Genomic DNA, 26,156 nt, shown 5'->3' on the forward strand with positions numbered 1-26,156 from the left:
TTAAGCCTGTCGTACGCCTACCCACACACTTCAGTACAGCCCACATCTCTCTTGGGAAAGGTGTCAAACCGTTTTATGGTGATCTCTTCCATGCAAGCACAGAAATGCAGACTCGGCAAACAAACTGGTTAAAAAGTTGAAAAAAAGGCAATTAAACTTATGCGAATAATTTGTTTTATTGAAATATGATAGTCAGAAAAGAATTCTGTTACTACCGGTCTTCATGATCATAAAATGCTTCAAAACCCTGTAATTCAACTATGTGCTTAAGGGTAATCTGATAATGATTGACAATTTGCTATATAAATATTATACATGACATTGCCAAATGAACAGGCAGGAGAGAAAATGGAATTATTCAGAAACATCTACATCAAAACATTGCAGTACCTCCCATCTAGCTTATAAATATAAGCCAAAAACGTGCACACTGACCAAAGGATGCTGTTGAAAACTCAACCGGGAAAAGCTTTCATACAACAGCATATTAACAGAAGGGCCGTGTTTTGAGTTCTCTGTACTTCATGCGACCGAACGGAACTCTTCCAAATGAGAAAAATTCGCAACAAGCAGTTCCTTAAAGCAACCGTACTTCGTTTACTCAGCACCAGCGCGAGACGCTGATCGTAGAACAGGTTTGGAGAATCTTCACTGCACACGTACACGTGAGATCTGTAACAGCCGGAACCCTCAAAGTAACATTAAAGCCTCCGAGACGAACCTAAATCTGAGGCTAAGGCCTCTGAATACAGAAAGGGGAATAAATAAAGTTCAAAACAAACCACTAAAACTCTGAAAATTAAACTTTAAATGACTTCGCCCCTGTTTTTTTTTTTTTTTTTTGGCACATTTGAACATTTATCATAAATTGTTTCTATTCATCATGTGAAGATAGTGTACTATTCAGAAAAACAAAAACAAACAAAAAAAAAAAACACCCAATGTCCTACATGCTAAATTAATGGGGAGGATTCAGGTCAACTGTCTCTAAAAGCAATGCAACAGCAATATGGGTCAGTGTGATATATATGCCTGGCTTGCCTTACGAGCACATAATAAACAAATAAAAGCATTGGAACACAGGCATTTTACTTTCCCAGAATGCACTGCAGAGAAATATGCCTGATCTCACGGGAGGGTGGATCAGATCTTTTGCCAAATTCTAAAGATGAGCAAATCAATTCAACAACAAAATCTATGCAGTGTAGGGTTTGGATTTGCATTCCTTAGACACAAATATTACAGTCTGCAGTATCCCATAAGACAACGCTGCAGAACACCAAGAGCAAGGAAGATTTTTTTTTCCCCCATGTCCATATAATCTTATTTACACTTGCATGGCTGGCATATGGAGGAATCTACACATCATTCCTCTTAACGTTCGATTGTTTAGAGTCATTTCTACAGGTAACCTACCACAAAATGTACACAGATTTTTGTAGTCTTGTAAACCTTTAATGATTGAGCCTTTACAACTTCGATGATATGTAGTTTATCTGTCTGGGCACCTCTTTTGATCAGTTTTCCGATGCCTTTCAGTGTAAAAATGCAATGATCTTATTTAAGCTACATGTTTGTATATATACATAACTACATTATGAAGATTTCAAGCCTCCACAGCTGTAATGACCAAATGGCGATGCGTACGAAAGCCTGGATGTGTGGAAACCTGAAAGGAGGATTTTACAGAGATGTCTGTATGGAAATAACAGATGCGGACAGCCTTGTAAATCTTCAGGCATTTCTGGAGCCAGACACCACAGTAAATTCTTGAATCAGACAGAAAACAAATTTATCCTAAAAAAGAAGAAGAAGAAGAAGAAGAAGAAAAAAAAAAGCACAACCTAAAGTTTTGAGAGGAAAAACAATCCTTCGATAAAGGCTGGTGCATAAATACAATCTTCGCAAAAAGGCAGAGGGCGCGCAACAGGTGAAATTCTGGCGAAAGTTTGCGGAAAGGGGTTTCACACCAGTTTCATTTGCACAACAGCAGAAAGTGCTCCTGCGTTTCTGACGGCGCTCAGCCCTTAAACAACCCTGCGTTACGAGAGCGGCGGAGAGAGGCACACGCCCTTTTCCTCCCGGGGCCGTCGAGCGGGGCTTTCAGGGCGCAAGGCCCGCATCCTGTTGAGGCCGGGTTTCCGAAAATACTGCAGCTGTGCGTTCCACAGGGTCCTAGCAGCGTTACTGAGGTACAGTTCAGTACAGTATGCAAGACTTAATACAAGACAAAATAGCTCTCTCACGCTCTCTCTCTCTTTCTCTCTCTCTCTCACTCTCACTCGCTCTCTCTCTCTCCATCTCCTTCTCTCTCTCTCTCACTCACTCTTTCTCTCTATCTCTCTCTTTCTCTCTTTCCCACTCTCCCTCTCTCTCTCTCGCGCTCTTGTTCTCTCGCTCCCTCCTTCTCCCGCCCTCCCCTTCTCTGTCACTCGATGCGCGGTCGCCGTGATGGATGTCCTCACAGCTGTGTCTGCTCCGGCCGTGCAGTGTGTGTGTGTGTGTCCTGGCCTTTCCTGTCGTGGTTAAAGTGCTGTGCAGGGACGCTCTATGGTCCTTCTCACTGCTGGAGCAGGTCCTTCAGCACCGCCCCCCCGCTCGCCGCCCCGGATACGGGAACGGGCATGAAGGAGGGCAGGGTGTCCGAGAGCGGCTTCAGGAGCATGTGGGCCCCCGTCCCGCCCGCGCCGGGGGCCCCCGGGTTCAGGAGGGGTACCGCTGCCGAGCGGGGCGCCAGGAAGGGGTTCGAGTCCCCTGCCCTACCGCTGGATCCAGAAGCACCTGGGGAAGCACAGGGTCAAAGGTCATAGGTCAACTTCGGGGGGTGGAGTTTGGGAAATCTTGAACTGGAACGTGCGAGTAGAGGGTTGTATTTATGCAAAGTGAATACTCTGCTGTGCTAGTCGACTGGACCATCAGCTGGTACAGCTAGCCACCAAAAATACTGTATATTCAAGAGTCTGGACATGACAGTTCAGTTAATTGACATACTGTCAATGTTACAATGCTGGCTAAATGCATGCACTTTCAAACGCAGACTGAAGACTCATCTCTTCAGGCTGCACCTCTCCCCACCCCTCCCTAGCCTATAGTTCAGCTCACTGTACCTAGCTAGGATAATTTGATTATGTTAGTGTATCTGGCAGGATTGTTTTTGTATGATTAGGTGTGATTCCAGTGCTAGTTTGTACTTGGTAGGATTCTTGCTTGCTGAACAAGCTTACTCTACAGGGTTGGAGTCCTGATCGATGTGGTCACTTCTGGCACTACGATCCTTACTTCACTCTAGTGTTTCTTTTGCACCTCTACATCATGAAACCTATGCACTTGTTGTACGTCGCTCTGGATAAGAGCGTCTGCTAAATGCCTATAATGTAATGTAATGTAATGTAATGCTCAGAAAAATGCTGTCAAATGAAGACTTGTGATGTTTTTCAGTACAAATGTAACTTTTTAAGTGGCACGAGTCCCAGGTGCCCACGGAGGTGCCTACCTGCCGCTGACAGCGGAGGGGCACTGCTGGCCGAGCGCCCGGCGGGCGGGGCACTCAGGGGCTTGATGTCATAGACCGGCAGCTTGGGCGCAGGACCCAGCGGCCTGGACTCCACCTCCATGAACTTCACAAACATCTCGGAGAAGGACTGCGCCACAGAGACAGGCAGGGGGTTCAGTGGAGAAGAACAGGAGAAGAGAGCGCGAATCGGAGTAGAGCCGATCCCCCACACACAAATGAGGAGGAGTTCACACACGGAGCATTCCTACAAATACGGGGAACAAGTTCACTTAGAATGACTATGGAATCTCATTCTATCTGACGCCCTGTGGGTGGACATATACTCGACTGATTGTTGGACTGCTTGTGTGTGTGTGTGCGTGCGTGTGTATTTGTGTGTGTGCGTGCGTGTGTATTTGTGTGTATGCGTGCAAGTGTGTGTGTGTGTGTGTGTGCGTGTGTGTGCGTGCGTGTGTGTGTGTGTGTGTGCGTGCAAATGTGTGTGTGTGTGTGTGTGTGTGTGCGTGCAAGTGTGTGTGTGTGTGTGTGTGCGTGTGTGTGCGTGCAAGTGTGTGTGTGTGTGTGTCAGTGCCTACATGTGCACATCATCAGTGTTATGCATAAACCTTGCTGAAAAAAAATTGAATTCTCAGAAACGGGGGGGGGGGAAGAAAAAAAAGAACTGCTTCTATTTTTCCATTTAGCAGTGAGCATCCTGGATTAATCAATCCGGGGTTTTCACCGATATTCATTGTTGAGCTGTGTTACTCCCGGCAGCACATGGAGCCGGATGAGAATATTAAGCGTTCGTTAAAAAACTAAATGAGAGAGAGAGAGAAAAAAAAACAAAAAACCGAGGTGTGGGGTTTATGCACGGAGAGCACACTCACGTTGTTCAGTCCCGGGATGGTCCCAGGCCTCTGTGGGGTGCTGGGGACGCTCTGCACCGCCCGCTCCCCCAGCCAGCCGGACACCCAGCCCGTCAAACCGCGACGCCCCTCCTCCAGCAGCAGCTAACGGGCGGACAGAGAACAGAGCGCGGGGATGGGAACGCGGGGGCAACACCAGGGGCCGCGCGGCCAGGAATGAAAAAATCCTGGCAAGGGACACTGATTTTTGAACTGGGAGGGGAAGGGGAGGGGGTTGAGATGAAATTCCGAACCAAACTGATGAACTTCAGGAATTTGTGGGCCATGGTGTGGGGGGGGGAGGGGAGGATCACTTGTGTCTATTTGTATTGGGTGGGGGTGGGGGTAGTGATTAAGTTTCTGTATCTCCTCCTGCATTTCAGGGGGAGTATTTAGTTTAGTTTTCAGAACAAATGACAGCCGTTTCACTTTCTGTTCAAGGCTCACTTTCTCCACCAATCAAAATGTTCTGATTACCTTCCAGATATTACTGGCCAAGTTTGGAAAGAGAAAAAAATAAAATAAAAAAAGAATATATATCTATATCTATATATATATATATATATATAAATTGTATAGAGTGCATTATCCGTGCATTTCTGAATATGGTATGTGGGTTTGGATACCCCTCTAAAAGGCAGTTTCGGGCACTGGGCTGTTATTGGGTCTTTATGGGCAAAGGTAAATAAAATACAGTGCGATCCAAGTACTATTTCAGAATCTGGGTCAAGCAGAGAGTAATTATTTCAAAGAAAATGTTTAAAAAAAAAAAAAAATGGAAAAAGCTCAACTAAAGCTCAGACATGACGCGGCGGCCGCTCCACAGAGACACGCTCGATAACGGCGAGACGTTTAACGACACTGGGTCATAAAGACGGGACGTCGCCATTGGGGGGGGGGGGGGGGGGGTAGGGGGGGAGTCTTGCTAGCGGAGGGCTGACAACGAGGAGGACCGAGAGAAAGACGAAAAAGAAAAAACAAAAAAGTCGAAGCATCTCCGGAGCAATAAAAATAGGCCTTCAGAGGAATGGTAATTGCATTTCGGCCTCGTTCCTGGGTCTGTTTTCCTTTAGAGCGGTTGGGTAATTCGCCCCGAATAGTTGGACCGGCTCCCTTTTGGCTTCGCGCGCCCGTCTCAGAGTAAGGAAATGCCTTCGCCGAGCAGTTGGACCGAGAGAACTTCTGCAGGCAGACCGCTCGATTTCAGGGAAAGAAAAAAAAGAGAAAAGAAAAGGGAAGACTTGGAGCGACAGCATCATCTCTGCTCATTACGTTTACGGCCTGGTTCGGGAGGTCTAATTGTGACAACAAGCATATATATTATTTTTTTTATTATTATTTTTACATTTATTTTTTAACTCGGTCACTCAATCTTTGCATTATGGGCAAAAAAATGCATCCATCACAACCCACCCTTCAAGCTGTCACATGACTTGTGGTGTTTAGCCTGATTGGTTACTGCTCAGAACTATAATTACACTTGCCTAATAACGCTTTTTCAAGGCCAAAGGGTGGTTAGAAAACTGGACTCTTTACCAGAGCATAGCATTTGTGCTACATTAGGCATTCAGTGCCCCTGGAAAAGCTGTTAACTTATCGTTGCAGTGCATTCTGGGCCGTGGTCTCCATACCTACAGGGAGAATGCCTCTACACATTAGTCTGCTCTCTAAGAAAGAGTGTTACTGCACAGAAATAATTAGAAGTGTGAGATTACCAAACCTCCTGCAATGTAAAATGAGCCTATCTGTTGTTCACGCTTGAGAGAGCAATGACAGAGAGACGGCTTTTATATATTCAGAGAACCGACGGAAACCAAAGAGAGAGAAAAACACGGCTTTCGGTCAAATGGTACTTCCGAGGAAAGAGCATCGAAATGACTAAAACAGATCTCCCCCTCCCCCGCCAGCCCCCGCATCACACATTCATACTTTTATAAGGGAACACTTTCAGAAAGCCGTTCCAGGTTCCCTGGGAAGGGGGGGGGGGGGGGGGGGGGAGGGAAAAAAAATTGACAAGCAGCTTTTTTGGGAGAAGAGAGTGCTGCAGGACGGAGGGAGAGAGTTAAGGAACGAGGCAGAGAGGAGGACAAAGGAGGAGGGGAGTGCGCACCGGAAAGGGTGAGATCAAAGGACGAGAGGAGGACAAAGCCAGTGGATAGCCACAAGAGGGAGGGAGGAAGGGTGGGAGGGAGCGAGGGAGGGAGTGAGGAGGAGGGGTGCGGCAGACAGGAAAAAAGGACCAGATGAGGGCGCGAAACGGATAACCGACCTTGTCGACCTCCTCCCGGTCCAGCCCCAGCATGGTGCCCATCACCCGCAGCACCTCCTGCCTCTGGTTCTTGGGTGCGGTCAAGTGCCCCACGAACAGGTTCCGCATCAGGACCCTACAGGAGCGGGGGGGGGGGGGGGGGGCATATGGGGCTGGTTAGGAGGGGGGCCACGGGGGGGGGGGGGGCGGTGTGCGCATGGCAGCCGCACATCCCGCACACCCTGTGGCCTGCTGCTGGCCGGCCTGCGCCCCCCCCCCTGACCTCACACAACAGCACTGGGATGCAGGGCACCCAGAACGTTCCCCCATTTCTACTGCACTGCATTTAGAAAAGTAAAAACTACCTGCTTTCATTACACTGTGTTATCGTCCTTCCATAACATAATTACTGTGCTGTAGACCAGTGTTTCTCAACCCTGGTCCTGGGGACCCGCTGCCCTGCATGTTTTAGATGTCTCCCTGCTCCAACACACCTGATTCAAATGAATTGGTCCTCATCAAGCTTCTGCAGAGCAGGGAAACATCTAAAACATGCAGGGCAGTGGGTCTCCAGGACCGGGGTTGAGAAACACTGCTGTAGACTACCGTCCTCATTCCACTCATTGCATTATTGTCCTTCCAAAATATAATACTGTGCTGTAGACTACTTCATAGTTTACAATTTAACACTGTGTACACCCTATATTATGGCATATTACATTACTGGCATTTAGCAGATGCTTTTATCCAGAGTGACCTGGGAATCAAACCTGCAACCTTTGGCTTCCAAGCTGAGCTCCCTAACCATAACGCTATGCTGCAGTGTACAGAAGCTGCACGATTGGCACCAAGTATCAAAATGGCGCCACTTTCCCCGATTTGCAACTCGCAGGCCGAGATAGTCTTGTTCTTCTGACCCGCGTAATATTATACCCTTCTTCGGCTGGACTGCCTTTTTATACCAGCCCATCCAACCCTGCTCTATAATCTGCAAAAACCACAATGGCTGCTTATCCAGTAGATTCCCCTTAACTTCCCTGTTAGCATTTAGCCAAACTTAACTACTGACCCCAGGTCTGCCAAAAAGAAAATGGCTTCACCCACCATACTGGGTTCCTCCTGACATTTCCTCCAACAAGGGAGCTTTTTCTACCACTGAGTGATTGTTTTTCTTCCCAATGCTCCATTAGGAAGTTATAGTTTTTAGTTTTTTTTAGTAATTTTTAGTTTCAACCTTCTGTTTTTTTGGGGGTACAGGCTCAGTCTTTCCCAGCTGTGCCATTCTCCTGCTAAGCATCTATATGGCAGCGCTCCTCTATAAGGCGCTATACAACTGAAATTGGATCGAGTAGGACTTAATGCCTTAATGTAGGACTTAATGATGGTCGGAGTGTAGCACAGTGGGTAAGGAACTGGGCTTATAACCGAAAGGTCGCAGGTTCGATTCCCGGGTAGGACACTGCCGTTGTACCCTTGAGCAAGGTACTTAACCGGAATTGCTTCAGTCCAGCTGTATAAATGGATACAATGTAAAATGCTATGTAAAAAGTTGTGTAAGTCGCTCTGGATAAGAGCGTCTGCTAAATGCCTGTAATGTAATGTAATGTAATGCAGGATCACACTGCCATTGCAGCACGGTGCTGTGCTTACCTGTCCACTTTCCCCTCTGTGCCTTTGACCAGGCTCATCATCTTGTTCTGCGCCTCCTCCAGAGCCTCCTGCTTGGCCTCCACTGTAAAACACACACACGCAGCCACACACACACACACACACACACGCACTTTCTTAGGGCTCTGGGTCATCCAGACGTCTGTAACCCGGCGCACTTCATCGCCTGCCATCGCTAAAGGAGCTGACACTTTCGCTGGGCCGGGGAGCCAAAGAAAGCGGGCCCCCGGCACTGATAGGGGCCGCTCCGTCGCGAACGCCCTCACCCTCCACCAGGCCCCCGGTTAACCGTTTCAAAGCCTCGCTTTTAAATAAATAAATAAATACGTTCAAAGAAAGCCCGGAATTCCATGTTGGTGGAGGGGTGGGGGCGTAAAAAAATAATAAAATAACAAAGGGGGGGTGGAACAAACCGAGCAAGTCTGGGAATTTCTTGTGATGTCATTGAGCAGGAACCTGAGGGCCACAGATGGCGATAGCGTGAAACTGATGAACTGCGCCGCGGCGTGTGTGAGAAAATGGCCGCCGCGTTTAATGCGTTCTTAAGATAAGAAAATGTGCGAGTCTGCCCTCAGGAAACAGGCTGGAGGTTCACAGGCCCTCTCGAGTTAGCAGTGATGTTTTCAGAATGATGTAATACAGCCAAGATTAATGACTTAAAAGCATTATTTATTTACTTAATTACAAAGAGTTAAAGTATATCTGGAAGAGGGGGGGAAAGGTGGTGCAATGGCAGTTCTGGTATATGGTACGCAGCATGAGGTTTTGGAAGAACATAAAAGTTTAACAACTGAAAGCTGAACGACAGGGGAATGACTTGCACAACAACTGCAAACAAAGACAGGCACGAGAAAGCCAACCAGAATGCACTGGAACCGTTCCATTCGTTTCTTGGCCGTGATGATGTCAGTTTGTTTACTCGGGGCTAGCTGCACTGCACAAACTGCGTAAATCGCTTAACCGGATGAAGATCAGAGAGGAATGTTAAAGTTACTACACTGCAAAGATTAAGAAGACTATTGATCAATGGGGAATGAAATGAAATTAAGATGGAAATGATGTGATGTAAACTCGATGATGCTCTACAGTGCACACCTCCCTGAAACAGACAGCCAATAGGGAGCTTTAGGAGAAGGCCGAATGACAGATCAGGGAAGGTGTGGCAACACACAGATGGGGGCAGTCAGGTGGCAGGAGATAAAAGAAGCTCACCCTGCTTCTTCAGCTCCTCCATCTGCTCCTCCTTCAGGTCCAGCTGGTCAGACAGGCGGGAGGCCGAGTCCAGAGCAGCGTTGGCCTCATCGAGGTTGATCTGGACAGGAGGGATCATGAGAAGAGTGAACAATGCTCAACTGATAATGTCTGGACTGACCAAAGCTGCTCTCTACCGTGCATTCTGCTGGCTATAACAATGCTGAATAAGGACAACCTCACCAACGGACTCCTTCATTCATTACATTCCGCCCCATAAGTACCCAGCCTCTCCCCCCATCTGCTTTATTTCAATTACAGATTTAGCATTTCTTTCTGGAATGCATTATATGGCTAACTAGAAAGAATGCACTCTCGGTGGTGTGCAGACCTCCACCAAGGCACAACAATTTCCCCTCGCATGAATGTGCAAAGCAAATGTCCTGGCAATCCAGTCATTACTTTTTCCAAGATATGTTTGGCCTGATGGTGGTGCAAGAGGAAAGGTCATGGGGTCAGCAAAATCAAAGGGTTTCTTCCTAATGGGAACATAAATGTGCACAGCAAATGCCATTGCTTTTCCAGATAGGTCAATCACAGACAAACGGATGGATGGACGGATGTCATTACATAACCTCCGTGGCAGAAGTAAAATAACATGTCACGGACATTTTCTTATTTCAATTTTATGGGTATAAACCAAAAGCTCTTTATTTTTTTCTTCAGAAGTAAGCAACTGAATTTTAGTCTTGTGTAGGTGAACCGTTAAAAATGACACAAGAAATGTAGCATTTGTGAGAGAGTGAAAGAAGCGTACGACCATACCAGACAGAAAACCTAAATGGTTCAGAGACACAAGCAGGACACAAGCCGAAGTGCTACGGACAAATCTGTGTCATTCTACGCATCCCATGATGCCTCATACCTGCAGAGCAGACGCCTGGTCCTCCAGCCTCTCTGCTTTCCTCCGCCACTCGTCCTTCTCCTTCTTGTGCTTCTCCAGCTCTGATGAGTACATGGCCTTCTCATCTGGACGTGGAAAAACAAAAAAACGAAAAGAGGGATGTGAGTGCGAGAGGGGGAATGGGGGTGCAGAGGAGCGTTAATACAAATGGTTGGAACTGAATTTTTCCTCCACAGGACAGAAATAACTTACAGTAACACTGAGGAGAAAACCGCTGCCATACTATGCCAAACCAAAAATCAAGTCCTCAACATTATTTTTCAGGATGCCGCATGAAAAGCACTTAACCACCATATATCTCAAATTTCTCGAGCGCTTTGTGACAAAACTATCAGGAATTCTAGTCTTCAATGCCTCAGTGTCTTCAAATTACTGTGGTTTCCCTTTCAATTGGCAGTCATTTTAGGCCTGGGAGGGAGTTGTGTGAAGTCTTAAGTGCAAAAGCCAGCAGACACCGTGCCCCTAGGGACTGTGGTTTGGGATTTCTGCCCCAAGACACGGAACAGCCAATAAGATGGCCACAGGTCTATAAACTGAGCTTCATAACATAAAAATGTCCTCTGATAGGCAGACTGTATTCGTATCACTGACTTCAGGTTAGCCAGGATTGTGCCAGACGGAGAGACTTGCCTTGCTGGAACTGCTCTAGCACCATCTGCAGGTTGGAGAGTGAAACTGCATACTGTTTGACCTGCTCCTGAGAGGTGCGTAGCTGGGCCAGAGCCTCGTCCCTCTGCCTCATCACGCCGCTCAGCTGCTCCTGCAGAGACTCCACCTGCAAACTGGCCTGTTGGCTGCCAATGGAAAAGGCAAAAAAAATAGCATAAAAAACTACAACTCCCATGTTCATGTCTTCACAGGCCCTCCAGCATCAGATAAAAGTAGAAAGACAAACAGGAAGGAATAAAGGTACAATTCAGGGAGCTTTGTACAAGCAAATCTGGGTGCAGAAAAAGCCAGTACATATTTCCGTCTTAATATTACGCACCCTAAATTAAGAATCTATGAATGAACCAAGCAATTCGCCTACTTCAACAGACCGTTTACGCAATCTAAACTGAGAAAAATAATCTGTCAAAAGCGTCAAACCCCTGCTGACATCCGGGAACCTAAGCCCAAAATACCTGCGGCGGCCCCCCGGCCTCCCTCACCTGGCGTTCTCCACGGCGCTCGACGAGGTGGCAAGCCTGTCCTCCAGCAGCGACACCCTCCGGCGCAGGTCGGCCTCCCGGTCCTGGGCAGCCAGGGCCTCTCGGGTGTACGAGTCCTCGATCTCCAGCAGGTGATTCCGCAGCCTCTCCAGCTCCAGCTTCAGCCGCTGCTCCTTGTCCCGCATGTGCTGCAGCTGAGGACGTGACAAGCAGGGGTTCCCCCCCCCCCCAGGTGTGAGAGGCACGGTTTCACTTGGCCCGAGGTAGAGCGAGATGATTCGGGTTTTACCCCCAAATAAAGGCTCTTGTGTTTCGGGCTGTTAAGGAATGCGCCGTTCACTCAATGCTGAAGCTAGACACCAAGGTCAGGTGACGGTTATGCGTGACTGGAATGACTTTACTCCTGGTTTTTAATAGCGAGACAATTCGGCATATATTCAATACTGGTCAGTTCAGCTTAAACGCTTAAAGAGAGAAGCATGCATAATGCCGCCCTAATTAAAAACGAAAGAACAGCAGGTCAAGATGGAGCAAGAACAAAATGAAGCTCGCTAAAATAAACGCTTTGTGGTCCTTGAACCCCAATAGCTCCTCGTACCTCATTCTGCAGGGCAGAGTTCTCCATCTGCTTCTGCTTGAGCGCCATCATCACTTGGTCCCTTTCCTGCTGGAAGGCCACAGCTTTCTCTTGCATTGACCGAACCTCATTCAGCAGTTGGTTCAGCTCTCCAGACTTGCCCTGTGGTGTACAGATCAATTAGGGAGGTTGGTGTGTACAAACTTGCATCAATAATGAGAGCAGAGTGAACTCAATAAACCTATAATTCAACACAAATCACAGCCTATACTGAAAAACAGCACTGGCATTTGATCCCCCTCAAACGTACCTGTTCTCCATCCTTGAGCACCTTCTCCATGGCGGCAGCCTTCTCCCTCATGGTACTGGACTCGAACTCCTTCTCCCTCAGGAGGAGCGACACCTGCAGGTTCGTCTCCCTCAGCGCGCGGAACTCCGACTCCTTCTCGCGGGAGCGCGACACCACCAGCTCGTTCTCCTCCTTCAGCTTGCGGCCGTCCATCTCCAGGATGAGCGTGCGCTCCTTCAGGTTGGTCACGGCCTGCTTCAGCACCTCGTTGTCGTTCTCGCGGTTCCGCAGGCTCTCGCTCACCTGGCTCAGCTGGTCCCCCTTGGACTTGATCAGCAGGTCCTTCTCCCTCAGGGACCTCTGCATGGAGTCCAGCTTTTCCTGAGCCCGTCGGAGCTCCTCCGCCAGGCCCCTCTGCTCGCTCTCAGCCATCGAGTTGGACAGGCGGTGGTTGTTTTCTTGTAGTGTTTGGATCATCCCGTCCCTCTCTGCCAGCAGCCTTCGCAGGTACTCGAGTTCTTGCTGCAGCCTGCTCACCTCCCCCCCAAGTTGCTCAGACGCTGCCACCTGTTGGCTGGGAGGTCCCATTGTGGCAATAGACACAGTTGCTTGAGCAGGTGGCAAGGCCTCAGGACCCGGCGCAACACCTTCCAGTTTCCCAAGCAGGACGTCCTTGGTGGTGCTAAGCTGGCTAATGGTCTGCTGGACCTGCGCAAGCTCCTGGCTCAAATTTCCCAGCTTCCTCTCCTTCTGCTCATAGCCCTGGATCAGCCGGGTGTAGTCGACAGAGAGCTTGGAGTTGCAGTCGCTGTCAGCGGAGACCTGGCCCTGCAGCTTGACAAGCTCCTCGTGTAGCTGGGCTGACTCGTGCTGCATGTTCTTCACTGTGGTGATCACCTGCTGCTTCCACTCGTCCATCTTCTTCACCTGCTGCTTCAGGGTGTCCCTCTCCTGCAGGAGCTCCTCAAACTGGTTGCTGCTCACCCCGCCTCCGCTGCCACTCCCCGAATCACCGCCTGACGCCTGCAGGACGGTCACCAGGGTCTGGCACTTCTGAGTCAGGGCGTCAATCTCGATATCCTTCTCCCGAATGATCCGAGAGAGGTTCTGGATGGTCTCGCGGGACATCTCATGGCTCCCCGATGGGTCGCCCATGATGGACAGACGCTGGTTGTCCTGCTGCAGCCTCAGAATTGTCGACTCCTTGTCGGCCACGATGTCCATGATGCGGTGGTAGTCCGACCGCAGCTGGCTGTTCTCGCGCGTCTTCTCATTAAGCACAGCCAACACCTGCTCACGCTCCACAGCATAGGCCTGCAACTGTTGCTGCAGGAACAGGAGGTCCTGGCTGTGCCCGCCAGCCGACACCCGGGCATGTAAGGCCTGAATCTCCAGGTCCTTCTGCAGCACTATCTGGGACAGCTTGCCCACCTCATCTCGAGAGACCACCAGCTGGTCCAGCTGCTTGGTCAGAGACAGGTTCTTCTCATTGAGAAGGCTGATTTCACTCTCCTTCTCCTTGATCCCCTTCACAAGCTTCTCGATCTCCACTTTGGACAGGTCATGCTTCTCGTTCCCGTTCTCCCCGTTCAGCGACTGGGTCTTCTCCTCTTGCAGGATGTCCACCGTCGGTGGCAGAACCTGTAGCGGCGAGGAGTCAATGTGGGTCCTCTGCTCGGTCACCTGGTCCAAGGCCTCCTGCAGGTGGGCAATCTCATCATCCTTGGTGCCGATGCGTTTCTCGTAGTTGAGCGTGCTCTGTTCGTGCCGTGCCCTCGCCTGCTCCAACTCATTCTGCTGTGCCTGAATGGACTGCTGGAATTGCAGGATACTTCCCCGCTGTTCCTCTGATGTTCTCCTCAGGCTCGATGCCTCCTCTTCCAGGGCGTCCCTCGCCGCCTTCAGCTGGGCGATCTCCGTCTCCAGCTCTGTGATTATGTCCAGGGTTCTGGGCTCGGCCAGGGCCTGCGGCCTGCTCTGCTGGTCCCGCAGTCGGTCGATTTCTTCCTTCAGGTGGCTGTTCTCCTCTTTCATCGCACCCAGCTGCTTGTCCTTCTCATCCAGCACGTGCTTCAGGGCCTCCCCTTCCTTGGCTGCTCGGGAGCTCTCCTCCAGCTCTTTCTGTGTCTCGGCAACCTTCAACTTCAGAGTCTCCACAAACAGGTCCTTCTCCCGTAGCACCTCGGTCAGCTGCTTCTGGCCCGCCACGGAGGTGGAGAGCATCTCGTTTGTGTCCCGGTGGTCAGCCGCCATCCGCTCCATCTCCCGCTTCAGCTCCGCGATCTCAAAGTCCTTCTCGCGGTTGAGCTTGACGGCGTTCTCATGCTCCGTCTGCAGGGCGGAGGCGTCCATGGAGCGGGCCCGGGTCAGCTCCTCGATGGTCTGCCGGTACTGCCGGGCCTGCTCGGCCAGCCGCTGCTCCGCCTGGCTCAGCTCACTTTCTAGCTGTCCCTTTTCCAGCTTCAGAGCATCAATCCGGGTGTCCTTCTCGAGGACGGCCCTTTTCATGGCAGCCTGCCCATTCTGGACCTGGCGGCTAAGGTCGTCCAGTCTCTCCGCGGCCTCCTGGGCCTCCGCTTTCAGCTTGTTGTTCTCCATCTTGATCTCGAAGTCCTCAGACTTGACCTTCTCCTGTAGGTTTCTCATCTCTGCCAGCTCCTGCCTGAGCTCGGCCAGCTCTTTCCCCTTCGCCTCCAGCGCCCTCTGCTGGTCCTCCACACCATCGCCTTGCTCCCCAGCCAGGTTAAGCTCCGTCCGGACTGCAGAGAGCTCCTCTTCCCTCTCCCGGAGCGTCCTACTCAGCTTGGCGGTCTCCTCGCGTGCCTCTGCATTTCGCGCACTTGCTTGGCCCAGCTTGTCCCGCAGCTCCTTCAACGTGTCCTCCAGCTGCTGCTTGCCCATGTGCATGTCATTGAGCGCGAAGGCCGTCTGACTGAGCTTCTCCTTCTGGGCCTCCAACTCCCGCTGCAGTGCCCCCTTCTGGTCGCGCACGGCATCGAGCTCCTGCTGCAGGCGAGCCGTCTCGGCCTCAGCCTCCTTGTGCTGCGTCACCAGCTGGTCTTTCAGAGAAATGAGGTGCTGGAGAAACAAAGACCATAACAGGTAAGGATAAATAACAAGAAAAAAAGCTTTTCTACACAGATTAAAAACACATCCGCGTAGGTTAACATTACGCCCCTTGTTCTCAGTTCGGTGGAAATACATTCATAAGAAGCTGCTCTTATCAGACAGACCTGCGTGGCCTCCTGGTTCTGGCGGTCCAGCTCCTCCAGCTCGGTGCTAAGTGTGTCCCGGTCCTGCTGGGCCTCCTTCAGGGCCTGTTCTTTCTCCTCCAGCTGTTTCCTCAGATCCTCCACCGCCTGCAGGCTGGATTCAGGCTCCGCCTCCACCTTCTGTACACTGTCCTCCGCACAGTTCACTCTCTCCAACAAGTCCAACTAAGGACAACAAAATGTCACATAATTAAGTGTACCAGCTAATGCTTCATATGCATTACAGTCCAGAAGTTCTGGAATGTCTTTCACATTGTTGTTTCAATTAATTCATTTACCTGTGGAATGCTGTTGAGTTCCCCCAAACATATCCCATCATGCAACACTATGCAATCTATTTAAGTATTAGGTCATTTAACCAGCTGGTATTTTACACCACAAGCTTGTATTATAAGCTTCTCACAACCGCTGGTGTATTGGACCATTCCTTTGCTAGGTTCCACTTCCACACAGCAGCAATGCACAAAATGATACCCAATACCAACTATATACCTGTCTTAGCCCGTCACATGAATGCAGTGTGTTTGGCTATTGGCTAAACTCTGATCCTTTCAAAACACACTTGGCCAAACAGCTGCTGCATGCTCTCTCCTTCATAGCTGATGATTGACAGCTCTTTTGTAGCTGATGACTAAGGAATTTTCTGAGTGGGTCTTTCAGCCACAAAAACTGTTCGCCATTAATGTCATAAAGCCGTTGAGAAATGACACCTCAAAAGAACGCACAAAACTTTACATGACCCAAGGAACCTGAGGAGAAACACACCTTTTGTTGCTCAAGTTCCGCCTTCTCTCGCCTCAAGGTTTCAACTATTGTGTTGAGTTCTAGAATGTCTGCATGTTCCACTTCTGCCTGGGGTTCATTCTGCCCAAACAGAAAGAATCCAACAAAAGGTTAAAACACCGTGTACCTAAGCACAGTGAAATTCAAAATGAGAAGTGGAGTTGAGATCATACAAGTGCCTTGAAACATACTGACAACATACCTCACTGAGGGCCTTCAACCTTGATATCTCTTTTTCAGCCCCTACAAATGAATGAAACAATTAATAATCACAAAGAATACTGGTAATAACTTTGGAGAACCTTGATCCTGAATGATTCCTGAATGCAATGATTTAATTTCTCACGACATCTGTTCAATAGATATCCCTTCTTAAGAGTAATACATTGGTGCCAAGTGGAAAATTTGCATAGTTTAGTCTTCACTCCAACCTTTGGGAGCAGAGCTCCTGTACAAGTTAGTGTGGATTTTCCCACATCCTCTGTCTTACCAGCTTTTTCAGTGCAAATACACAGACTATTTCACTTCTTACTGCTTCATGCAGTATAAGTCACCAAAACAACCCTTTTGTAAATTACAGGACCTACCTGCGAGAGCCTTCTTCAGCGCCTGGATCTCGTTGTCCAGGTGCGCCTTGTGCAAGGCCTTCCCTTCCTGCTCCTGCACGCGGGTCTGCAGCTCCTCCACCGAGCTCTGGAGCCGGGCGTAGTTCTGCAGCAGCTCCCTGTTCTCCGCCTGCGCCTCCTCCTTCTCCTGCAGCAGCTCCCTGTACTCCGCCCGCGCCTCCTCCTTCTCCTGCCGCAGCGCCGCCTGCTCGCGTCCCAGCGCCGCCAAGCTCTCCGTCAGCTCCCGCAGCTTCCTGTCCTGAAGCTCCGCCTCTTCCTGCTGGGCCTGGATCCTGCTCTGGAGCTCCGCTATTCTGGACGACTCCCCGGCTGACGCAGAGCCCAAAGAACCTGGAGGGGAACGATGACGACGATTTATTTTTTAATCTCGCCAGATGAAAAAGATGAAAGAAGGACACGTCTAGGATAGGGTTTTAAAATGTGTATTTATTTATTGGGAGGGTGTTTTTAAAAGCCCAAATAAAAGCTTCGATTGCCAGCCTGTAACACACCAGTTTAATTTTAAGTCTATAATTCAATTCACTGAAAGAAAAAGCCTTGCCAAAGCCAAGACAGTTTGATTGGGAGAACCAGAAAGCCCTCCAGGACCTGAGTTTGACATTCCTGCTCTAAGGTCTTAGAGGTGATGAGTCATATGTTGGCTGAGATGTCGAAGGTAAATTCAAGAGAAGTCGCTGTGAAGTCGAAGGTAAAGGGATTAAAGATGGCGGAAGGTGCTCCTCACCGCTCTGGATCTGCTCCTCCAGCTCCTCGATCCGCTCCTCGTACTCGGCCAACTCCTCGCGGTGTCGGCGCGTGACCTCGGCCAGCTTCTGCTGCTGGGCGTCCTGCAGGGCGGTCAGCTCGTGCTGGTGCTCGTCCATCTCCCGCCCCATCGTCTCCCGCAGCTCCTGACCAATCAGCCGAGAGGGGGGACAAAAAAAAAAATTTAACAAACGGACGCAAGCCCCGGGGCGTCGGCCTGTCATCGGCACTGAGCCAACACTTCACAGGCAAAGCATCATGGGATAGCCCCCTCCACCAGCAATGCTGTCGCACTGGGGCATACGGCACAGTCCGTACAGGAACCACCCCAGGCAAAGACACACAGAACAAAACCCTCCTTTATGTTGAGAAGCATACAATGTCTTAACTGCAGGGGAATTAAACTTGTTTAGGGAAAGCACGAAAGGAATGAACAGACCATTGTCTGCACGGTGATGCGGGGTTTTTTCAGGTGCTAATTGCTGGTAGGTTTGAGAATATGTTCTGTCTGTCTGAGCCTTGTGTTCAAGACAAATACTTGTTAGGTCAAAAAAAAAAGGTTCAGTTCTCTTCCAAGCCGAAAATCAAAATTAAAAATGGCCCCTATCACGTGGGCTCACTAAACCTGAGGGGAGAGGAACTTACAGAGGCTACCGATGGAGTCTGATGTTTATTTATTGCAAGTGTTGTCATGGTGACATGCTGTCTATTGGCAACCTCATATTTATCAAAGAGCCCTGTGGGCCTCAATGACACCCATTCAATATTAATCGACCGGCCCCTTAATGGTCCCCATGTTCCCTCCCTTCGGCTACGATGCAGCAAAATGGCAAAATTGACTTCAGCATTACAGCAAATGCTTTTACTAATCATGAAGATGACCTGCAAGTGTTCACCTAGAAGACGGAGAAACAAAAGCGTATTTCCGAAAACAGGGAAAATGTTCCTCTTAGACAGCAGCACCTGGTGCAGATGCACTCTCTCACCTTGATGGTTCTCTGGAGTCTGACCACGTCCTCCTGGTCAGTGCTTGCTGCTCCAGAGGCTTTGGAGGCCTGTGATGGAGCAAATGACACATTTATGACGAATCTAAAGCTATGATCACACTTCTCTTTTTTCCAAGACAACCGCTTGAGCAACAAAAGCCGAGACAACAGCTGAGAACATAAACTCAAGGGGGTTACTGCTCATTAAACTCCAAGTGTTGGTGACACTTCTGAAAAAAAATACAGTACCAACAGTAGCACCATGCATCTTCAAAAAAATAAATCTACCACTCTGGGTGTAAAAACTGACTTGACAGAATCTCCCCCCCCCCCCAAATAATTTACAGGTTTACTCCTTCATCAACAGACTCAAGCACAAAGGAAAACTGTTACTGTAAAGAAAGCCTCCAGGTGAGTGATTAGTGGGGTAGTCCCAGACAGGTAAAGCCCAGCATGGCACCTCAACGATGGGGTGACAGGTGAAGAGGCGCACCCTAACCTGAGACAGGCGCCTCCAATGGGCGGCCTCGGCCTCCAGCCGGGACACCTCATTGGACAAGCGGTTGATCTCCTGCTGGGACCAGATGACGTCGTTGAAATCCATCTCGTCGCCCTGGAAACCCTGATGCCCCCCGGAAGGGTGGGGCAGGAAGGAGGAGGCGGAGCCGGAGCCGAGGGGCAGGACGGCGGCTTCGGACGTGGGGGGGCCGGAGTGCTGCAGCTTCTGCACCTCCTCCTGCAGCACGCTCTGCCGCGCCTTCAGGTGGCTGACCTCCACCTGCACACAACATTTAACGGGACCGTCAGGACAACCTTATTTTATTCATTTATTCATTATTTTAAATCAATGCACTTTCCAGTATTTCACCCGCCAGCTAATCATGTATCTTCCTCATACAGTAATATTATAGCAAGAGTACCTCTACACTTGGTGTAAGGCAAAAGTGGGATGTCAACAGTAACACAAACAAAACAGCCATACAACATTATATTTCCAATTCAAATTAACATAGTCTGCACATCATCTCCTCATCTCCATATACCAGCATCAAACAGCTCACCAGACACATTACACTGGAATAAGTACCTGCTGTAAAAGAAATACTGCATCTCAAACAGCAAAGTACCTGTTGGCTCATCCCCTCATCTTGACCTTTAATGTCACAACCTTAATCCACAGAGTATAAAATATAGATAAACAAGGGGGAGAAAAGTGGAGAAAGTTTGTGTCACTGTGGTAACTCAACCTTAAGCTGAACCAGATATATACAATATGACTACTCACTCAAGTTTGCCATGTAAAGATAAATCAGGCAACGTCTCTCAATTTTGAGAGCTTTGTGTTTTCACACAAAAGTAGACCACAAAAAAGCTAGATAAAATAGTAAATATTGCTTACACAACTATATGTTTAACTTCAGATTGGTATAATTAATAATAATAATAATAATAATAAGTTGTGGTAGACCTTAGCATTTTGGGTTTGGGTAAACTACACAAACAGATACAACAGGTAAGGCCATAACTGGAGCCAAAATCCAGTTTTGGATTTTGTTTCTGTCCCCACCCCCACCACCCAACCCCCACCGCTCACCCACCCCCGCCTCAGTCCCGCCTCAGCACCTCCTGCTGCAGGTCTGTCCCCTGCACACCCCCCCCCCGCGCCTGCCCCTCCTCAGTCCCGCTCAGCACCTCCTTCTGCTGCAGCAGCCTGCGGTGCTCCATGGACTGCTGCTTGATCTGGATCTCCGCTGCCTCCAGCTTCTCCTCCAGCTCCGCGTGGACCTTCTGCAGCCGCTCATACTGAGAACACACACAGACGCGCCATCAGAAAAACCATTAAGAACACACACACAAACACATATACACACACACTACAGGCGCACACACACAACACAGGCACACACACACACACACACACACACACCACAGGCACACACACACACACACACACACGCACACACTACAGGCGCACACACACAACACAGGCACACGCCTCCCGCCAACTGATGGGGTTGTGTTGCGGAGAAATCTCAGCGCTACAGTGAGAAGTGAATAGCACTAAGGTACAACAAGCCACCAAAAATTGGGAGAAAAATGGAGAGAAAAAAAATCAGAAATCATTTTAAATAAAATAATCAGGTTGACTTCCCTGAGCTCACTTCCTAAGCAGAAATGAAGTTACATAACAGAGGAATTCCAAAACTCTGTGGGGTGTGTTTCCGTGCTGAGAACAGTTCCTTGCAAAAAAAAAAAAAGTGACGTCATGCTTTTTTTCGAGGGGAGGTACCTCAGACTTCTGTGCATTATAGGCTGCCTCCAGCGTCGACACCCTCGAGTTCGACACCTGAAGCTCTGTGGTTGCATCTGTGGGGAGGAGTCCAGGGTCAAACACTGTTTTGGAAAGCCAACTCATTCATTGCACCTCGTGCATGCCTTCTGGAATCCAGCACTAAGCACACCAATAAGAACCAGAGGCAACAGTTCATCATACACCACTGATAGAAATGGCATTCCCAATGCATAGCAGTCTGAGTCAGTCCAGGTTTTACTAGAAGTTAATATGCATTTTGAGAAAAAAAAACCAAACATGCAGCCTGTATTCAGTAAATTAACCTGCTGCTAGTAGGCCCGGACAGGTAAAGTGTTATGCAATGAGAGTGGCATTCTCATTTGCAATTCAGCAACACCTGACTGTTAGCCCTCATTGTTACCTCACTGCTGATTAAAAGTTTACGCCCAAAATGACTAGACAGAAATTCACATCTCCTGCTCGATGGCTAAAGCTGCAAAATCAATTCTCCCCAAAGGGAAAAGCCACCATTTTAATTTTTTGCCCACTGCAGCCAAGCCTGAGTCAGCTTCAGTTCAGCGTGAACACGGCCCGTTCAAAACCACCTGCACAATGTACTTTAATTCCAAAAAAATTAAAATAAGGTTTCCTTGTAGTTTCACTGCCTCATACACTGTAGGTCTCACTGTACGGGTTTGTCTCTTTAAACGCAGGCATTCCTCAGGAACCTGAGAGCGTCTGGAAGTGTGTCAGGAATTCTACCTCCACAGGCAACCATGACCTCCAGTGGTCACAGTCTGAATCCCTGCCCGACCTGACTCACATGACCCTGTCCATAGGACAGACAAGCCAGACCAAGCCAGGCACCTGAAACCAAGATTCCTAAAAAAATTCACACTCAAATACCAGAACAAAGCTAATCATATGCCACCACATACAATATGCTTACAAAGATCCAAAGGGTCTATAAAGCACCATAGTAATTGCTTACTTCTCTCTAGGGTTTTCGACACACTTGCTCCTGGTTATGGTTATACACTTTGTTGTACGTCGCTCTGGATAAGAGCGTCTGCCAAATGCCTGTAATGTAATGTAATGTAATGCTTAAACTGTGTTCTAGTTGGTATTCAAACTCAGTATCTTCTGATTGTTTGCTATAGGCCTCAGCTATGCAACTCCAGCCCTAAAGTGCTCACAATTACATAACTGTGCACTACAGGTGACCACATACACTACGTACAGTAGGCATACTATGTCATGCAAAAAATATGCGGCCTAATTGCACATGTATCTATATTTGGTTCCGTTTCTTTTTTTTTCTGACCCATTGTAGAACACTTGCCAACATTCCTGCTTCTCACCAACACCTGCCTGAACTGTTTTATCCAATTATAGAGAACTGATAAACACAACTTCTTTTCTTGCAGACATTTCTTGTTGCTTCTACAGCGCACAGTAATTTAGTCAAGGCTGACAAAAATATTCGCGTCTGAAAGATTTATCATTCAAGGTTCAATTAGCTACTGCTCTGAGGAAAACATTTTTTCTCTGTAGTTATATGTTGGCCGTTAGTCATTTTTCAAGTTTGTCTGAAATCCACATAAGAACATTTTGTTTGGGGATGCACCAATGTGGCATTACAGAATGTTTAGTGGTGTGTTAAATACGCAGAATTATTGTGAACAGGTATTTAAAATTTTGTCAAGTATTCTTTAGTTTCACTGAATCACTCAGTGAATAGATATAATTACAGTATACAGTAACATATTTTTAAATCACCTGAGATGTTTGTCATATTTATGGGTTTTCAACATCCTCCCCCAAAAGTTAAATACCTGCAAAAAAACACACTAAAAATGTATCTAATTATGTAATTATTCATTAAAAACTGAGGAAACAGCACAACCACCCCTGGAGCAGCTGCATTATGGTTGCCCGTTCATCATCAGCAGTGGTTCCTCCTCTTTTTTGACACACCAAAACTTTATCAAATTCACCTGCTAGTCCACAATAAAAAAGATGATCACAGGAAGACAGTACTAAGCAATAAGGAATAGGAGGTCGTGTGCTTTCCATGTCTCTTGGTTTTGATGAGATCTGCTGTAACACAATTTTAAACTCCTCTTCTCCGACAACTGGCGACAGTGTCACTGTATTAACTTACAGCATGAGCTATAAATTGCCCCTGCATGTGTGTTGGAAAGGGTTGGTCAAAGTTCCCTGTGAAACTGCAGCTGGGTTCTAACCCCCCATTCTTTATCAGTTATGCTGTGTTGACATGTGTCAGCAACAGATGTTTTCAACAGTTTTTTTTTGCACGCAATTAAAACGGTCCTGTAACGTAGCTAATCTGCATTAGGTCATTAGTGCCCTTAAATACAGTGAAAGGACTCGCTGTACTGAGACTGGTGGAATGCACAGTGGGAATGGGCATGTAAAAAGGTTGTGTAAGTTGCTCTGGATAAGAGCGTCTCCTAAATGCCTGTAATGTAATGCAATGTAATGAATCCAGTGTAAAATTGGAGCCGGTTGGACTTCAGGACTTGCTGCTATGCGATGTGAATGCCAGTGAGAGAGTGTCTATCATTTTGTAATACATTAAACAGGGAGGTTTACTGTATAGTGAGGAGTGGTCCTGTGTGACTACTCCTTCAGGAGATACAAGCACATCAACCCACTATAAATACCTGTTTTTTCCCCCAGCTTTTAACTCACATATGATTAAGCAGACAGAGTGTTTGTCAAGCTAACATACTGGACAGTTAGATTACCTTTGCCCTGGGCTTATTCTTGGGGGGGGGGTTAGGGTTAGGGCTTATTCTTGGGGGGGGGGGGGGGTTAGGGTTAGGGCTTATTCTTAAGCGGGGGGCGGGGGGGTTAGGGTTAGGGCTTATTCTCAAGGGGGGGCAGGGGGGTTAGGGTTAGGGCTTATTCTTAAGGGGGGGTGGGGGGGGGGGGTTAGGGTTAGGTTTAATTCTTAAGGGGAAAAAACACTCAACCCAGGACCCACACAACACAGACTGACCATAAGTCACATGAATAATGCAATGAAACCATTTCTAGCCACTATACAGACAACGAGCGACAGACAAGACTGCTTGGCTTGACTACTGCTGATGAGGTTTGGCGTAAAAGTGCCTGTACTGGGCAGCTCTCCAGTCAGTCACAGTGGCCATCCACACAAAAAATCATCTCTTTATTACAAAGTGGCAAGCAGACAGGCAAAGCGTACCACTTTCAGATTTGGGTATAACCGAACTGAAGACAGAACCACCCACCTTCAGTGTGCAGGTCACACACTAACTACAAGACCACTGACACCGTGCACTCAGCCATGCCGTTGAAGAAATTATGTAACAGAAAGAGACTGCAGTTCTGCGGCCTGTATGAAAAATTATAATCTGCATAAACAACTGATTGTGTTAAACTGTTTGCGGACACAAAAACACTAAAAAGTTCTGAAACCTACAAATGGCAATTTTGGCATGAATTTTGAATCAATGCTCGGCTCTGACGTATTGTGATATACGCATATAACAACAAATCGACAAATTAACGCCTCGAGAAAATGTTAGCGGAAACTAGTTTCATTCATGTTGGTAGTTCGTTCATCACGCAGCTAGCTCGTTCATTAATCTAAAGAGAGTTCTTCAAAAATTCAGCATTAAAATACTCAAGATGATAGCATGCTTTGCCAATGTAAGTTGGGCCTCATTTATCTTGGATAGGTAAACATGGAAAGTTGCCTTATTTCCTAACATTGGCAATTCAAATCGATTATCACTAATGAGCTATTTTGATCATCTAGCTGACGTTACAGCGAACAGATTTCATCCGTAAAGTATAGTAACATTTATATTGGACTGCAGCAGACATCTCATCATTTACCTTCGATCCCAGATGAGAGTTCTCTTTATTCGTGAAATAAAACCCTGACTTCCCTCATGAATATAATTTATTTAGATAGCAAGCTTGTAAGACAGAAATAAAGCTTAAGATCCCGAGGCTGCCATATAAAATACACAGCGGCTAACGAGCTAGGTGGCTAGCTTGTTCCCCACTTCAGGCGGGGAGCCAGGAATTGTGACAGATAATAACATAACTGACTAGCCAGCTATTTGGCTAATGTTACTGCTGTCCTGTTTTGAGCCTTTTTCCGGGAGCATACTACAAGAAATACCTGTTGTGCTCTCACCTCCAACTTCTTCCGCTCCTTCCAGCAGGATGTCTTTGGTGAAGTTTGAAATTTGTCCGGTGAACGTAGACAGGCTTCCACCAACCTGGCTAAGCGACTGGCCCAACCCCGAGCCGATTCCTCCAAGCCACGATGACATTATTGCGGGAACAATAACAAAGCAGAAGACGTAAAACTAGTTATCATAGACTCGCAGCGTGAGTAACAGTCAACACGAATGGACAAGTCGATTTCCGTTGTTTCTTCTTTCTGTTGTTTTGTTATTGTCCGGCTTGAACAACTGATCCGCATCTGCCACCTCGACTCCTGCCATCATAGCCCGTATGTTACAGTCTTCGTCAGAGCATACGTGGACAGATTAAAGTCTGACGCTATTTCACGGTTATCAAGTCAGTGCAGCGCTGCGCAGGTGCACTAATCTTACAAGCACATGGATAGGCTCCTACATATAACCTTAGACTAGTTATATAAATCCACATACTATGGAGAGCAGTACATCTGCGCAGCGCCTGCGCGACACGGATGACAAGGAGACACAGGGCGACTTGCTAAATTATAAAGTGTGTGAGAGGTTAAACAGTGCCCCTATTGTTGAGGAGGTGTTAGGGCTTCTGCACAGATAGAGCTATTACGGCCCTCCATATTCAACAACATTGTGGAAGCAATGTTTAAATTGGCCATCATAAATAATTTCAGCGATCAGCGAACACTGTTAACCTTTCAGCATTGTAATCCCGTAAAAATCTTGCAATACAATGAGGGCAAATT

General features: G+C 48.0%; 1 protein-coding gene across 1 annotated transcript; it reads right to left on the bottom strand.

Annotated features, from left to right (window-relative positions):
• Window positions 1-155: 155 nt before the first annotated feature.
• On the bottom strand, window positions 156-25,861 carry trip11 (thyroid hormone receptor interactor 11). The gene is made up of 21 exons (XM_035394014.1): window positions 25,389-25,861; window positions 21,191-21,267; window positions 20,593-20,703; window positions 19,400-19,678; window positions 18,901-18,969; window positions 17,895-18,060; window positions 17,132-17,500; window positions 16,747-16,787; window positions 16,527-16,625; window positions 15,723-15,926; window positions 12,511-15,567; window positions 12,222-12,362; window positions 11,624-11,817; window positions 11,103-11,266; window positions 10,434-10,537; window positions 9,530-9,629; window positions 8,300-8,381; window positions 6,671-6,785; window positions 4,384-4,506; window positions 3,494-3,641; window positions 156-2,781 (listed from the first exon to the last, which is right to left on the bottom strand). The coding sequence occupies exons 1-21, from the start codon at window positions 25,525-25,527 to the stop codon at window positions 2,561-2,563; spliced, it is 6,003 nt and encodes a 2,000-aa protein (XP_035249905.1). The 5' UTR covers window positions 25,528-25,861; the 3' UTR covers window positions 156-2,560.
• Between the last annotated feature and the right edge of the window lie 295 nt (window positions 25,862-26,156).

This window comes from Anguilla anguilla, chromosome 1 (genome assembly GCF_013347855.1).
Source record: "Anguilla anguilla isolate fAngAng1 chromosome 1, fAngAng1.pri, whole genome shotgun sequence".
NCBI classification, from domain to species: domain Eukaryota; kingdom Metazoa; phylum Chordata; class Actinopteri; order Anguilliformes; family Anguillidae; genus Anguilla; species Anguilla anguilla.

Excerpts from the sequence above, each read along its gene's own strand:
- trip11 (XM_035394014.1), bottom strand. The coding sequence starts at position 25,527 with ATGTCATCGTGGCTTGGAGGAATCGGCTCGGGGTTGGGCCAGTCGCTT. Across the intron at positions 17,501-17,894 it reads GGAGGAGCAGATCCAGAGCG|GTTCTTTGGGCTCTGCGTCA; the intron begins GTGAGGAGCACC and ends GTTCCCCTCCAG. Across the intron at positions 8,382-9,529 it reads GGAGGAGCTGAAGAAGCAGG|TGGAGGCCAAGCAGGAGGCT; the intron begins GTGAGCTTCTTT and ends TGTGTTTTACAG.